This window comes from Dama dama, chromosome 11 (assembly GCF_033118175.1).
Source record: "Dama dama isolate Ldn47 chromosome 11, ASM3311817v1, whole genome shotgun sequence".
Taxonomy (NCBI): Eukaryota; Metazoa; Chordata; class Mammalia; order Artiodactyla; family Cervidae; genus Dama; species Dama dama.
This window is the reverse complement of record NC_083691.1, coordinates 34685724-34702231: the sequence shown is the minus strand read 5'-3', so window position 1 is coordinate 34702231 and position 16508 is coordinate 34685724. Positions and strand designations below refer to the sequence as shown.

The 16508-nt window shown below is 36.5% G+C and overlaps 2 protein-coding genes across 8 annotated transcripts in view; one reads left to right on the top strand and one right to left on the bottom strand.

Annotated features, from left to right (window-relative positions):
- The first annotated feature begins 236 nt into the window (after window positions 1-236).
- TRMT61B (tRNA methyltransferase 61B) lies at window positions 237-16033 on the top strand. Its single transcript, XM_061155076.1, has 7 exons — window positions 237-973; window positions 3573-3675; window positions 6586-6776; window positions 10586-10677; window positions 11026-11252; window positions 11948-12025; window positions 12110-16033. Exons 1-7 carry the CDS (start codon window positions 260-262, stop codon window positions 12151-12153), a joined length of 1449 nt encoding a protein of 482 aa, XP_061011059.1. The 5' UTR covers window positions 237-259; the 3' UTR covers window positions 12154-16033.
- The window catches only part of SPDYA (speedy/RINGO cell cycle regulator family member A), a 40166-nt gene continuing 36020 nt past the window's right edge, over window positions 12363-16508 (bottom strand). For all 7 annotated transcript variants that reach the window (XM_061155083.1, XM_061155077.1, XM_061155081.1 and 4 more), the window contains one exon: window positions 12363-12498. In XM_061155083.1, the coding sequence (XP_061011066.1) occupies window positions 12410-12498 (89 nt within the window). In that variant the 3' untranslated portion in view covers window positions 12363-12409. The remainder of the gene's footprint in view (window positions 12499-16508) is intronic.

The following is a 16508-nucleotide window of genomic DNA, read 5'->3' as shown; positions in this document are numbered from 1 at the left end:
TCAGCGGTCAATTGTTTAGTCTGAGCACATTCCAAAGAGGAAAACGCGCCCCCGCGCAGGAAAGGGACCCACTCATGGGACAGTCAGTCAGCGAGGACGGGCGGTCACCACGCCCCCTCTGGAGACAGGCGCGGTAGCCGAGCTCTTCCCGCTCAATAGTTGTCCAGCCGGGGGAGGCTGCGTCACTGCTACGCGCAGAGAGGCGGAGCCTCGCCCGGCCTTCCGTCACTAGCCTGCGCCTGCGCCTGCGCGGATCGTCATGCTGTCAACCAGGTGTGTGGGTCTGGTCCTACTGCCGCTGCGGCGCCTCCAGAGTTTTCCGGGATTCAGGACCAGTCTCTTCCTGCGCCGCCTTGGGCAAGAGTCCTTCGAGAGAGGCCGGTTACTGTGTTTTAAAGCCTCACCTAGAGACACGGGAGATGATGAAGGAGAGCGCGAGGCGGCACAGAGGAAAGCCCCAGGCGCAGACTCGCCTCCATCTCTCCCTCCCCGCGTCCGGGGACTTGGGACCAGATGTCTGTCGTCGCTGGAAAGCCTCGGACTCCCGACGCCGCGAGAGGAGTCACCCCCTCAAGAGAGCGAGGGCTCGAGTGGTGACCAGGGCCAGTCGGATCCTGCACACCCGGGATCCGGGAGTCCCTCAGTGCCCGCCTTGGTCCAGCCTGCCACCAAGGACGAAATCCTACACGTCTCCTCTTCCTGGTCCGCTTCTAGAGTGGTGCCTTTTCGCGTTGGGGAGCTGATTTTAGCTGAGACTGGGAAGAGAGAAACACAATTTAAAAAATTATTTAGGTTGAGCAACGCCGGACACTTAAATAGTAACTGGGGGACAGTCCCGTTCAGCGAGATCGTGGGGAAGTTCCCCGGCCAGATTCTGAGGAGTTCCTCTGGTAAGCACTTCATGCTGCGGAGGCCGGCATTGGAGGATTATGTGTTACTGATGCAAAGAGGGCCTGCCATAACGTATCCTAAGGTAATGCCATGGGAGTTACTAAGAGCAAAACAGATGCAGTACTACAGACCTGATTAATGTACTTAAAGCACCTCTCAGAATGTTTCAAGTTTCTATTCTCACTTTTTTTTTTTAAACCAATGGCTATAACTTTTACATATTCTTTGATTTCTAATTCTAGGAAGGAACAGCCAGATTTTAATTTTAACTTGGGAGCCTCGATTCTCTGATCTGTAAAGTGACTTACTATTATGGAGTGATGTGGACTCACTAGGCATTTAATAAGAATGTACATTTATTCCCCATAATACTTAAGTTTGCAGGTTCAGCCTTCAAGAGAATGTTGAACTCTTGGGGACAATTGTTTAGTACCACTGTGGTGATATTTTAAGCATCATACTTAATGAGGTAAGTTATTAGAGGTTGTTGTTCAGTCATTAAGCTGTGTCCGACTCTTTGTGACTCCACAGACTGCAACATGCCGGGCTTCCCTGTCCTTCTCTGTCTCCCTTAGTTTGCTCAAACTCATGTCCATTGATTCGGTGATGCTATCCAGCCATCTCATTCTCTGTCTCCCCCTTCTCCTCCTGTCTTCAATCTTTCCCAGCATTAGGATTTTTTCCCAATGATTCCACTTTTCACATCAGGTGACCAATATATATTTTATTAACAATAGATTTATTACTATGCTTTTATCATTAGGGAAAAGTGTTTGTATTAAAACAGCTAAAATTAGACACTAAACATAAAAGGGATATTCTTTAAAGGAAATTACCTACCAATTCCTTGTTACAGTCTTGTATCCATTGCCAGTGGGTTATTTTAATCATTCATCATAGTCACTGTCCTTGAGTAGAATGTTCATTTGTAATTATAACAACTCTTCCTCCAGTCCTAGATGGAGAATCATTCATTATTTCTTCAGCAAATAACCACCAACCTTATACATTCAGGGCACTATTTTAGGGAGGTGTAGTGGTGAACTATAGTCCTTGCTCTCAACACAGACCTCATGTCCTAGAGCAATGGTCCCCAACCTTTTTGGCACCAGGGACTGGATTCATGGAAGACAATTTTTCCACAGACTAGGGTGGGGTGGGGCGGTGTTTTCAGGTTGATTTAAGCACATTATGTTTATTGTGCACTTATTTCTATTATTATTACATTGTGATATATAATGAAGTGTTTCTATGTCTTATATGAAAGAGCCAAGGAAACAGAACTGCTTCTCGTGGGCATTTCATTTAAATGATTGCTGGAGCTGCCTCCCACTCCTGGGTGAAATTATCTGTGCCCCCTCCCACCTCTGCTCCCATGTGCCTGACAGATGGGAAAGGATATGTGTGTCTGAAAGGCTTTGAATTTGTGATTGAAACTTTTTGAAGAGTACACCTTAAATATTATGTGTCTGTATCATCTGGTTCAAGTCTTAGTCCATCATTTCAGAAAATACATTTTGGCTTTCAGTTGGACCACTGTACCTGTTAAATATTTATAGTTTCTTATGCAGCCAAACCCATATTTAATACACAGTTTTTTTGTGATTAAACAGAGGATCTTATTCTTTTTTAGAATTTTCACTTCAGCTTTTCCCAGAGAAGAAAAAGATAGTAAAAACTTAATTGATATGCTGCTTATTAGCAACTTCGAAAGGTTTGCTATTGGGGGGAATGTTGAAATAAATGCTAAAATTTACATTTTTTTCTCTCTATAGCATTGATAACAAATAGTGCGACAGTCAGCTGCATGGTGTTTGGGAGTTCAGCATCAGTATTACTTGCCCACTTAATTCCTGGCTGTGTGACTTTGGGCAAATTACTTAACCTTTCTAATTTCTCATCCTTTAATGGCAGTGGTGATCATTTTCTCATTATTATTCTGATTAAACAAGATAATATTTGAAAGCAGTTTGCATAGTTAACAGAAGCCTGGAACCTGGTGAAGTTTCAATGAACAGCTATTACTACTATCACCCATGATATTCCTGTTAACAAAACAATTCTTTAGTTATAAAGTTTGGCAAATGTGTCCTCCTGTCTGTTCCTGGTATCCTAATTCTAAATGAGAAGTCATCATTTTTCATGCAGATTATGTAATAACTTCCTAACTTGTCTTTCTGCCTCTAATTTTTCTCAATTCTAGTACATCCTGTATTGCCCTGACAGATTAATCTTTATAAAATGCCATTTATATTACCTCAGTGACACATCCTAGTTACTTACCATGTTAAGTTTAAATGCTTTAGCCTGGATTCAGATGAGCAAACTGTTTTATTCTACCTCTTTTTTGTTGAAAGCTGTCCCTACCTTGTGACTGTTTCCTTACATTTTCAGTCTTTAAGCCAGGGTAGTCTGCTGATTTCTCTCCTTTCTCTGAGCTCCTAATGTTACTTATTGTTTGTAATTTCAGTATTATACTTAAGTCCTTCTGTATTTGCTAATTGATTCCTGAATCTCTCATTTTGTCAAGTAAACTATAAACTCTTGGTAGAAAGGGCCAGAGTTTAATCCTTTTTTTTTTCCTTCACTTTTCTCCAAGCTCAACATAGTGTTCAAAGGAGTAGGTGCCTTAGTACATATTTATTGGCCACACAATCACCCATGCTGTATTTCAATCATAGGATATAAATATGATACTGTCGATGATGAATATCCACCCAGGTGATACTGTTTTGGAAGCTGGCTCGGGCTCTGGTGGAATGAGCTTATTTTTATCCAAAGCAGGTAAGAGATTAGGGTAAATGAATTTAGATGACAAAGAAAACATTCAATCTGTTCATAATAACAGAAAGTTAAATAGATACAGATGTTTCAGAAAATGTTCCCATAACTTTGTGATAGAGAGCATTCTCTTTGAAATCAAATGTAAGCAATTATTTTTCTATTTTGTACATTTATTCAAGTCACTTTCTGTCTAACCCTCTCTTTGCTTTCTATTGCTCCTTTGATGCTTTTTTTTAACTGAAATTTTTATTAGAACATAACACAGCAGCAGAAAAGTGCACAGATCATTAGTGTATACCTCAGTGAATTTTTATGTAGTGACCACGCTCATGTAGTTATTACCCAGATCAAGATAGGGAATATTATTGTACTATTGAAACCTTCTCAAATCCCTCTCAGTCCTTATCCTAACCAAAGGTAGAAGGTAACCACTACTTTGACTTTAATCACCATTGATGAGTTTTGCCTGTTTTGAATCTTACATAAAAGGAATCCTTTAGTACTATATGCTTTTGAATCAGGTTACTTTCATTCACCATTCTGTTTGTGAGGTTCAGTCACTGCATGTAGCAGTAGTTACTTCTTTATAGTTGCCATTTTATAAGTAAAGCACAGTTTATCCATTCTGCTGTTGATGGGCATTTGAGTTGAATGTTGTAAACAGTGCTCCAGTGCTCCTCTGAACATTCTTGTGCTTGTCTTTCAGTGCACACGTGTACATGTTTTTGTTGATAATAGTGCCAAATGAATACTCAGTATCAGAAACTATAGAAGGGGGAAAAGGGCTGTCAGCTGCTGGGAAAGAGTCATATACTGTTAGAGGCAAAGAATTATTGTTCATGAATAAATTAATTAAGCTATTAAGTTAAAACTAGATCATGAAGAATTTTCCTTTCTTAGAGAAAGTCTCTAAAAATTGTCAGTTGGTTAAAATACTGCTTGAAGGTCAAAAATCAAGAGGTATATAGTAAACATAAATATCTGTTCATGTTACCTCCACTTGAATTCTGGTTACTGTTGTTGTAGCTGATTACTGCTCCTTTTGGCCACTGAATTCCTCTGATTGTCAAGGTTGCTTTGGCTTGTTTGACTGCCTCTGCAGTGTTCCCTTTCTCACCCAATAATAGACAGCACTCTCTTTGGATAAATTTTTTTAAAAAATCATTCATGTTGTTTTTATTAGTGCATTCTTTTTTAGCTAATAAACATTGTTAGAGCAGTTGTAGGTGTATGTGGGTAGATTTTATAAAGATTACAAATAGACATATACTGAATTAAACCTTTTGTTTTTTGACCTAATGTCATCACATACAAACATAATCTAGCTTATCCTGGGTCAGGAAATTCATTTTGGGCTCCTCACCTCTTTTGTTGGACTCTTTTCTGTGCATAGTTAAAGGCAGCCATTTCTTCACAGTCTGTGACTGATTCCTAAGTGCATTTGACAAAGTGAACTTATAAAAGTTTGTGAGATAGGAGTGTCTATATTTCTAACACCTATAGTGTTGGAGGAGTGTCACATAGCATGAATAATCCCAACCTATGAGTGATCAAGAAATCATTGCTATTTACCTTCAGGATGGATATTTTTGCTCCATAATTTTCTAAACAAACGTTTAGCTTATGCTGATATTAACATTAATTTTTATCCCTTGAGAACATGATGAATTATAGCTGGACTTACATTTTAAAGAGACATGCTGACTGATTGACCTGGGACAGCCTCCAAATCAAATCACCTCATATAGAGAGGGATAGAACATTAATTGCTGTATTTAAAATGTAGTAGTTTTCTGTGAAACTGCAGTATTGCTATGATAGTTTGGAAGTTTTTCAGACACACACAAAAATACAAGTATCTTTGAAAGTGAAGTGAAAGTGGTTCAGTCTTGTTTGACTCTTTGTGACCCCATGGACTATACAGCCCATGGAATTCTCCAGGCCAGAATACTGGAGTGAGTAGCCTTTCCCTTCTCCAGGGGATCTTCCCAGTCTGGGGATCGAACACAGGTCTCCCACATTGCAGGTGGATTCTTTACCAGCTGAGCCATAAGGGAAGCCCCAAGTATCTTTTAAGTATCCAAAAGGCCTAACTTCATCCTAACAAAAGACATGCAAGTTAAAACTACAGTGATAGGCTCCTCCTGCGCCCGCTGCTGGCTCTGGGGGCGCGGAGTGGGGCCAAAAAAAAAAAAAAAAAAAACTACAGTGATAAACTATATGCAATTTTTAGGTTGATACAAAGTTTGATAATTCTGTTGGAGAGAGTATGGAGAAATACATTATTGGTCAAGTGTAAATTGGTATCATTTTTTTGGAGAACAATTTAGTAATAATTTTCAAAATAAAAAAAATTCACATATCCTTTGAGTCAGCAATTCCATTTTTAGGACTTTATCCTATATATATAACTGGCTTATGTTTACAAAGACCTAGGCAAAGTAATTGTCACTGCAGTATTGTTTGTAATAGCGTAAGATGAGAAACAAGCTAAATGTTTTTTGGCAGGTGACTGCTTAAATAAACAGCCATACAAGGGAACATAATAGCTCTTTTAAAAAATGTAGTAGATCATTAATCACTGAAATGCCATTGGTAAATAAGAAGAAAGGTACAGGACAGTATGTATGATGGGACACAGTGTTTGTTAAAAACAGAAAAAGAGATACTTGCAAAATTGCACACTTGTAGAGGCACCAACTATCTTGGGAAGGGTAAATAACTGTGGTGATATGGTTGCCTCTGAAGAGGAAGACTGACTGGGGATTTGGAATAGGATAGAGACTTTTGTTAACCTTGAACCACTTGAATTATTTTTTCACACCCATGTAATATCTTTGAAAAATAAATTTTTGACATTTTTAATAAACTGATTTATACTATGTACTGTCATAATTTTTTTTAATTAAGTTGGATCACAGGGACGAGTCATAAGTTTTGAAATTCGAAAGGACCACCACAAACTGGCTATGAAGAATTATAGACACTGGCGTGATTCATGGAAAATAAGTCATGTAGAAGAGTGGCCAGACAATGTAGATTTTATTCATAAGGATATTTTAGGAGCAACAGAGGACATAAAATCTTTAACATTTGATGCGGTAAGTTTTCTAAAGTGGGTCCTATGATATTACCTAATACTGAGTACAAAGAAAACAAAGACCACACTTCTTTTGTATGGGAAAGGATCTTTCTTCATTATTTGTCCCATTTCCATTTCTAAGAGTGGGAGGAATATTTTCCTTTAATATCATGGTTGGATTTAGAGCAGAGATATATACTGAATTAGCTGCCAGAGTTGTTAATAAATGTGCCTGTGCCGTGCGGGCCATGCTCAGCCACTTCAGTTGCATCCGACTCTTTGCAACCCTGTGGACTGTAACTCACAAAGTTACGTGAAGCAAGAACTTCCAGAGGCACAGCTGGGTTTAGAGAAGGCAGAGGAACCAGAGATCAAATTGCCAAGATTCACTGGATCATAGAAAAAGCAAGGGAATTCCAGAAAAACATCTACCACTGTTTCAATGACTATGCTAAAGCCTTTGACTGTGTGGATCACAACAAACTGGAAAACTGTTAAAGAGATGGGAATACCAGACCATCTTACCTGTCTCCTGAGAAACCTGCATGCAGGTCAAGAAGCAACAGTAAGAACCTTATATGGAACAACTGACTTGTTCAAAACTGAGAAAGGAGCATGACAAGGCTGTTTATTGTCACCCTGTTTATTTAACTTACATACAGAGTCCATCATGTGAAATGCCAGGCTGAATGAGTTACAAGCTGGAATCAAGATTTCCCGGAGAGATATCAACAACCTCAGATATGCAGATGATACCACTTTAATGGCAGAAAGTGAAGAGGAACTAAAGAGCCTCTTTTGATGAGGGTGAAAGAGGAGAGTGAAAAAGCCAGATTAAAACTCAATATTAAAAAAACTAACTTCATGGCACCCAGTCCCACCACTCCATGGCAAATAGGAGAAAAGATTGAAACAGTGATAGATTTCCTCTTCTTGGGCACTAAAATCACTGCGGATGTTGACTGCAGTCATAAAATTAGATGACTGCTTCTTGGCAGGAAAACTATGACAAATCTCGATGGTGTATTAAAAAGCAAAAGACATCACTTTGCCAACAAAAGTCCATGTAGTCAAGGCTATGGTATTTCCAGTAGCCATGTATGGGTGTGAGAGCTGGACAATAAAGAAGACTGAGTGCCAAAGAATTGACACCTTTGAACTGTGGTGCTGGAGAAGACAATTGAGAATCTCTTGGACAGTAAGGAGATCAAACCAGTCAATCTTAAAGGAAATCAACCCTGAATACTCATTGGAAGGACTAATGCTGAAGCTGAAGCTCCAATCCTTTGGCCACCTGATGCAAAACAGCCATCTCACTGGAAAAGACCTTGATGCTGGGAAAGATTGAAGGCAGAAGGAGAAGAGGTTGAGAGAGGATGGGATGAGTGGTTGGCATCACTGATTCAGTGAATAAACTTGGGCAAACTTCGGGAGATGGTGAGACAGGAAAGCCTGGCGTGCTACAGTGCATGGAGTTGCAAAGAGTTGGACACAACTGGGCTACTGAACAACAACAGACATTGAATATAGTCCCCTGTGTTACACAGTAGGACCTTGTTGTTTATCTATTTTATATATAATAGTTTGTATCTGGCAATCCCAAACTCCTAATCGCTCCCACCTGTTTCTCATTTGGTAACCATAAGTTTGGTTTCTATGCATTAGCAGTAGGATGAATTTGAGAAATACTAAGAGATTTGTAGGATTGGGTAATTTTAATCCAAAAAGAAGCATCATAACCCTACATAGTCTCAAAAGAGAATTCAAGGTAAAGAAAATAATGTAGAGGATCATGTCATCTGCAAACAGTGAGATCTAAGTTTCTGTTTTGAGTGGCTAGTGAATGGTAATATTGTTGCCTGAGTATAATAGAGCTTTGGATTGGCAGGCTGCTTGGTAGTCTGATTTTTGGTCCTTGTCAATAATATAATAAGACTACAATCAAAGAAATCCATTTATGTCCACAATGTTGGCCCCTTGATTAGTCATTGAGATCTTTACTTGGATATCTAATAGGCATCTTAAACTCGTGTCCAAATCTGAATTCTCAAATATTTCTCCCCAAGCTTGTTCTTTCATTGTCTTAGTCATTTTCCTCAATAGTAAATGAGGAAAATTTACTCCATTCTTTCAGTAGCTTAGGCTAAAAACATTGCATTTATCCTCACTTCTCTCATCTCACAGCCAATCCTAACTCTAATTGGCTCTGTCTTATCACATTCAATGCTATTTGCTATTGCAAGTCACCATCATCTTTCCTTGCCCAAGTCAGAATATAGTTAATGCCACTGAACTATACACTTGAAATGACAAGTTTTATGGTATGTTTATCACACTCAAAAAAGTTTAAAAAGTCAAATCATGTCTAAAACTCTCCAGTGGCTTCTCTCTTCATGAGTAAAGCTAAAGTCTGTAAGATTCTGCATAATTTTTCCCTCCCCCATTTCCACCACATCCCCATCATCTGAGAACCCTTCTCTTGCCACTTTCCCACTTTTGTCCCCACTGCAGCGATAGTGGCCTTCTCAGACTCACCAAATATGCTTCAGGCTCAGATAATTTGTATTTGCTCTTCTCTCCATCTGGAGTACACTTCCCCCCTAAATTTCCAGAGGGTTAGCATAATCACTTTCTTCAGGTCTCTTCATGACCAGCCTATGTATAAAATAGTACTTCCTTTCCTTGCCCTGTCACTCTATCCTTCATATTCTCCTTTATAGTCCTGTAGATCATGTCACTCCTTACTCTTTGAATTACATATTTATTGAATTTTTGTTTAATGTCTATCCCTTAATTAGAATATAAGTTCCTATGAAACAAAATAGAATGTAAGCTCCCATTTTATTTTTACCACTTAGCAAGATACTTGGCACATGGAAGTTGCTCAATAAATATTTGGTTAATAAATTATTAATGATGATCACCCGTTTTTTTTTAAAAAACATGTGAACAGAATACTTTCTAATTTAGTAAATTTAAGGATGTGCTAACTAGATTAGATTTCTGGAGTTATCGGTAAGTCAGTTGTTTTCTATTTTGGCTATTTATTTTTGTTTTCAATGAAATTTTTTTGAAAATCTCACTCATTGTATTCATTTGACATCTTTTGAGTATATAGCCTTGTATTTTGCAACTGAACGAAGAGTAAAGAAACAAGGGACATGATTCTTATATTTTAGAATCTCTAAAATTAATATTCAGAAGTTTTCTTTTGAACATAAAAATACACATTTGAGATAGTGTGAATTTCTATTGCAAAAAGCTGAAATAAAGCATTGAAATTATATATATACAGTGGACCTTTGAACAACACGAAGTTTAGGGGCAATAATTCTGCTTGCAGTCAGAAATCTGAGTATAACTTACAGTCAGGACTCCCTCTCCATGGTTCCATCATATCCAAGGGTTCTACATCTTCAGATTTAACCAACTGCAGATCGTGTAGTTCTGTAGTGTTTACTATTGAAAAAATCCTTGTGTAAGTGGACCTGCGCAGTTCAAATCCATGTGGTTCAAGGGGCAACTCTGTGTGTGTGTATGTGTATGTATAAAAGTAGCTAAAGATTCCTGTATTATCAATATTGTCAAGTACAAGACTTGCCATTACAGTTTTTATGTAGTCAGGAATTATAACAAAATGTATAATAATAAATGTGCCTTTTTGAGAGAAGTAAAATGATCATCATCAGTACTGTATTCTAAAAAGTGAAATACTTTAACTGAGTATTTTAACTGCTTTTCCAAAGTGTATCATTTCACCACAATAAGAAAAGAAAATACATGCTTTATTTAAACAAAACTCAGTCTGATTCTCTTTCCCCACTATAGGTAGCTTTGGATATGTTGAATCCTCAAGTTGCTTTGCCTGTTTTATTCCCAAATCTTAAACAGGGTGGTATATGTGCTGTATATCTAGCAAAGTGAGTAATGTGACTGTTATTTTTTGTAATGTTATTTTTTAAAATTTACTTTATCTCATAAAACTGTTATGAAAGAGCATATGTCCCAAATTTAGTTATATTTCTGGTTAAATCATCCTTTACATAAACAGTAATATAAGATGGCTATTTCTTCTCACAATTTAGAAGAAAAGTTTTTAAAAGTGTAATCTATATTTTTTTACTTAGTATTCTCTTATGTGCCCTAACTTGCATTTTTACTTTTTTCCCCCTGTCTTAAGTATAGCATTTAAATTGGGATAAGAGGTATAGTGAACTTAGTTATTTCTGTACTGGAAGTTTAAAGTACATTATTCACTTTTTTGAAAGCATCACACAGGTTATTGAACTTTTAGATGGAATTCGCATCTGTGAACTTGCCCTCTCATGTGAAAAGATAAGTGAAGTTATTGTCAGAGATTGGTTGGTTTGCCTTGCAAGACAGAAAAATGGAATTTTAGCTCAAAAAGTAGAACCTAAAATCAACACAGACTTACAAGTACACTCTCAAGAAAAAATTAGAATTGAAGGTGAGATGTTTCAATATGATGACCATGGTAAGCTTCAATTCTATTTTATGCATGTGTTGCAATAATAAATGGAGAATACATTCCTGAGTGTATGAGCAATACATTATAAAATTATTTCTCAGGGATTTATTATTTTTTTCCTATGGAAATTTAAATGTATTTATTCTGTTCAGTTAAAATCTCTGAGAAAGAATCATGACTTTTCCTGCCTTTTATGTAAAACTCTGATACCTTTGAAGAATTGAACTTATAAATATTCATATTTGTGACAAGAGGGTTGGCTTATGAAATATTTTAAATATACTAAAGAATGTTTTAAATTTAGATCAGTGATTATCACTGCAGGAAAAGAATTTAATAGGACTTGGTATGCAAATAGCTAATATTCCAAAAAGCAACTTCTACTATGCTGCTGGAATTTTTCCAAGAACTAAATTTAGTTCCTTATTGTATGTACACATTATTTAGACCATAAACACGTTTTCAGACATCTACTGATTTATGATATGGGCTTATTCATTTGGTAATAAAACCATATATAAAGTTTATCAACAAGTTGTTTCTGTAAGATAACTGTCAGAATAGCTACAAAACAAACACTAAAAAAAAAAAAAACAGAAAAAAGTTACAAGAAAGGGACAGTAATTTGTTGTTTAACAGTTTTGTAAACAAATTATCAAATATTTTATGTAGCTTATAATACATATTTTGTTCTATAACAGAAGAATCACATTCTGATTTTCCCTATGGATCGTTTCCCTATATTGCTAGACCTATACACTGGCAAATTGGTCATACAGGTGAGTAATTTTTTTCAGGCTATATTATATGGTATTTTCTTCTCATTATTCCAATCACCTTACCTTTTTCTCCCCTTAATTTAGCTTTTCTTGTCAAGTTGAGGAAGTGCAAACCACAACTTAACTGAGTACCTCAGATGACAACTGATTTGAAGACTTGAAAAGTATCAAAATAGAACTTTATATTGCAAATCAGTACTTCCATAGATTGGTATTTTTAGCTATCACTATGATTTGTATAACTTTTACATGTAACTTTGAAAAGTAATAAAAGCTGGAGAAACATGTAACATTTCAAAACTGCTTAAATGTCCCATTTTGACACTTGTCTTGCAGTTTGGCATTTTGTAGTAAATGATTCCAAGTTGGTTTAGTTGAGCCATTTCATTCTTCACTTCCTGTAAACCACTCCATAGATTTGTCTTTCTTCATGAAATTAGTTTTCTTTTCTTTGTTTGATCGATGATCATTGGCTACCAAAATAAAATATGCATTTTGAGGTAAATTTTATGTACCTGTGTATTTTAAATATATACGTTAATGGCTTGTATGTATCTTAGAAAATAACAAGTCTAGGCTATAGTAAATAATAGGGAAAAAACTGATAATGATATCACTATGTAACAAAAGATGTAACAATTCTTGTATCTCTTTTGCCCTTTTTAACAGTTTGGAAGAACGTCAGAATTATTCTGTTATTATATAAGTCAAATGCTTGGGGAGTTTCCTGGCGGTCCAGTTGTTAAGAGCTTGGCACTTCCACTGCCATGGCCCAGGTTCAATCCCTGGTCAGGGTACTAAAATCTTGCAAGCTGCATGATGCAGCTAAAAAAAAGTTTGGAGAGATACACTTTATAAATATGAGCTAATTAGGACTAGATTTTATTTTTCATAGGCATCTGTCATTTAGCATTTCCCATGTGCCTTACATGTCTTAAGGACTTTATAATGTCTTTTTTTTAATATGTGCTGCTCATCCTTAAGGTTATTCATATTTTACAGATAAACATAAGCTTAGAGTTATTGTTTAAATATAGATTTTTATAGGTTTTGAAGTAGTAGTGCCTGTAAGGATAAATGCTACTTATCTCTTAGGCTAGAACTACTTAATATACATATCCTAAAAAACATTTTACATACTTTTCATTATGTGGAAAATCTAGTCTAAAATCTCTGCCTTTTTTTTTCCATTTATTTTTATTAGTTGGAGGCTAACTACTTTACAATATTGTAGTGGTTTTTGCCATACAAATGGATAAGAAAGCTGTGGTGCATATACACAATGGAGTATTAGCCATTAAATCTCTGCCTTTTTAGATTTTATACCCTATAATAGAGATAGACATTAAAAAAAATCACACAAATATAAAACTAAAACTGTTATAAATGCTTCAGAAAAGTATAGGGTACAATAGAGATTTTGCTCAGGTAAAGTAATTACCTGTGCAAGTGACAATTGAGCCAAGACCTGAAGGGTAGATAAGAGTTAACTACAGCAAGGAAAATGAGCACAAAAAGATGTCAGTGATATTGCGGTTGACTGAAAGAGACTGAAAAGAAGGTAGGGGTCAAGCCATGCAGGATCTTGTAGACCTGTTATGGAGTTGGTCTATCCCAAGAAAAATGGAGTGCTACCGAAGGATTTAGTGAAGTAAGGGGTGTAACATGCTTAGATCTGTGTTTTGAAAAAAAATCACTTTGGTTGCATTTAGAGAACTGATTAAGTCATAAGCAGAGAAGTCTTCTGGTACTATTTCTGTGTGGTAAGTATCTGAACCACTTATATAATAATAATGGCTTTAAACTTTCCATAACAATTCCAGATGTATAGAAGTTCTAATATACATTTTAAAATTCCATCATGGAATACTCCTCATTCTTCTGCCCTTCTATTTAACTGCTAGTGAAATTGTGTCCTTCATTTATTGTTTTGAACGCAGGCCCTAATTGTACTTTTTGGAGAAGGGGATGACTTAAAGAGGAGAGAAAAGTTGTGCCTTCTCCTGTTTCATGTAGAATAATTTGTTTGGTACACTGCTCAGTAGATGTTGAACTAAACAAGACCTAACAGTGTCGATTCTAATACTGAATTGAAAACAAAACTACAGAAGCAAATAAACATTTGCATATTTAATCAAAGTCCAGTTTAAGCCCTTTTTCCATCTCTTCATTGAATACTAAGCATCTTTATAATTTGGTTTGTGGGACAGATGCCTTCTTCTCAAGTTAGTTTTCTTGGTTCATGTCTGGCCCTCATTTACCATAAAATACTCCTAGAGATCTGTGACTGACTCACAACTGTCTTCCTAGTAACTTCCAGAGGTCCTGACTTTTCCACTCAGTAAATGGTCAATAAAAGTTTGCTGATGGCTTTGAAGCCTACACTGGATCAGGTATTATTTCATCAATGTTGACTTGGTTGTTCTAGGGGGAAATGTAAGTATATAGCTCATGGATTGTGGAAGACTTTGATTTTGAACTTATTTCAGAATCAGTAGGAAAGTTAAGTTTCTGTGTTTATGCAAAAGCAGGTATTTTTTAAAAGTCTGTTAGCAATGTCTGACTATTTAAAGGAAGGAAAAACCATTAAATGAGAAATTTCATAGTAATACATAGTGTACAACTATGAGGTTGTTGTACAATATACATATACAACTAGGAATGGTGGAAAAGGAGAGAATCTAAAAAATTATTGTAAAGGAAGAACCAGATAAGCTGGTGGTTCACTGGATGTAGAAGGACAGAAGCTATATATACTCAAACTTTCATCCACTGTTCAGAAGCCCTTTCCCTTATTTCTCTGGGCTGAACAGGATTCAGTCAACACCCAGCTCATAAATTACTTCCTTGGAACAGCCTTCACTATGTCTCTTACCCTGCAGAGTTAATTTTGAAATCTTTTGTGCTCGTAAATGTTGACTATATAATTAGCATTGGTAATTTATAAGCCCTGATTATGCCTTCATTATAGATTTTAAAATGGGATGACTAGAACAGTGGTAATGACAAAAGTAAATAAGGAAGTTCAGAGAAGGATTTATTTTTGAGGGAAAATTATTTGCTTTTAGATTATATAGCAGTTGGAATGTCTTATGTCTGCCTACATGACCCAGGAGTAAGGTTTGGAATACTGCTTTCTTTCCCTTGGCTTCACTCTAAACTCTGGGGAGTCCTCAGATAATACATAATAATATGTATCCATGTTTCAGATAGATTAGCCTAGGTGCCATAGGCTTAAAATAGCATAAGGTAATTTAGTTGGTATAAACATGTACTATCTCTTCAGATACAACTGGGTTCCATCTTGGTGTTTTTATTGTTGCTATTTTACTATGCAACTGTGACTTTTCTGAGTTTGTTTCTTTATCAGTAAAATGAATGTCATAGTGTCACTTTGGATTTCTTGGTGGAGTCAAGTGTTAAATGAGAAGAATTTATTTTTGAGGAAAAATTATTTGTTTAAACCTTTATAAGGTAGCTTAGCAGATGATTGGTGATTGTGATGCATGTAAATTTGTACAGAATGCTTCATCTATCCCCCACAACCTTATCAAAACCAACTATTTTATTCTTAATAAATGTTATAAATGTTTACATAAACTTATTTGTTGAACATGTTGTTTTGAGAAAAAAATTGTTAAGGCAGAAAAACATAATTTTAACCTGAAAAGCAAGAAGTTGCTTGTATTTATTTGAAAGAAGGATGGAAGCATGGATACCATCTATTGCTAGTTTTAGCATAAAAGCCTGGAGATCATCAGTTCTTTGTATCTCTCCTGGAGAATGAGTCATCTGCAACCACAAACCTTAGGTGATTCCAGCAACCTTATGTGAACTGGAGGAAGAGAATTTTGCTGAATAGAGGCCACTACTGGCATCAACAGCTGCTGAGGCAGTAAGAGAATGACCGCTGTCCTGATAATATCATGTTATCCTTAAACCTCCCCAGCCCCAATTAGCTCTCTCTTGTTAAACCTATTGAGGGAAAATGAATTTAAGTGTTTATTAGTCAAGTGTATGTATGAACAGTAATTTTTCTTTGTATTGCCTACCCTCTGTCATCCTGAAACAATAGGTTTTACCCAGCCTTGAATTAATACTGAGAACAAAACAGAAATGAGAAAGTAATTGTTTCTTCCTATATAGGACTTATATATCCTAAGCCAGGGTGTCAGGGTGTTCATCCAGAAAAGGATGAAAGCACAATTCTGTTTACAATTGCCCTAAATCAAGTGCCCCCCCCCCCCCACCTAAAATCCCTCAAAGACCTGTTTTTTTTTTTTTTCTTTCCTTGAAGCAAGCTGACTGGCAGAGCCTCTTCCTCCCTTGGTGCACTCTGATTTCCCATTGAAATATCAAAGCCTAAGCGTAGACTGTGACTACTCTTGATATCTAAGGCGCTAGTTTGAATAAAATATAAGTGCTTCTGTTCTTCTTTCTTTAAATATTTGTTCAAATTGTGGTTGGAATTCTCTTCTAGTTC

Bases quoted from the DNA above. Each gene is read 5' to 3' on its own strand.
- TRMT61B (XM_061155076.1), top strand. From the start codon at position 260: ATGCTGTCAACCAGGTGTGTGGGTCTGGTCCTACTGCCGCTGCGGCGC. The intron at 974-3,572 runs GTAATGCCATGG...TTTCAATCATAG, and splicing joins CTGCCATAACGTATCCTAAG to GATATAAATATGATACTGTC. The intron at 3,676-6,585 runs GTAAGAGATTAG...TTTTTAATTAAG, and splicing joins CTTATTTTTATCCAAAGCAG to TTGGATCACAGGGACGAGTC.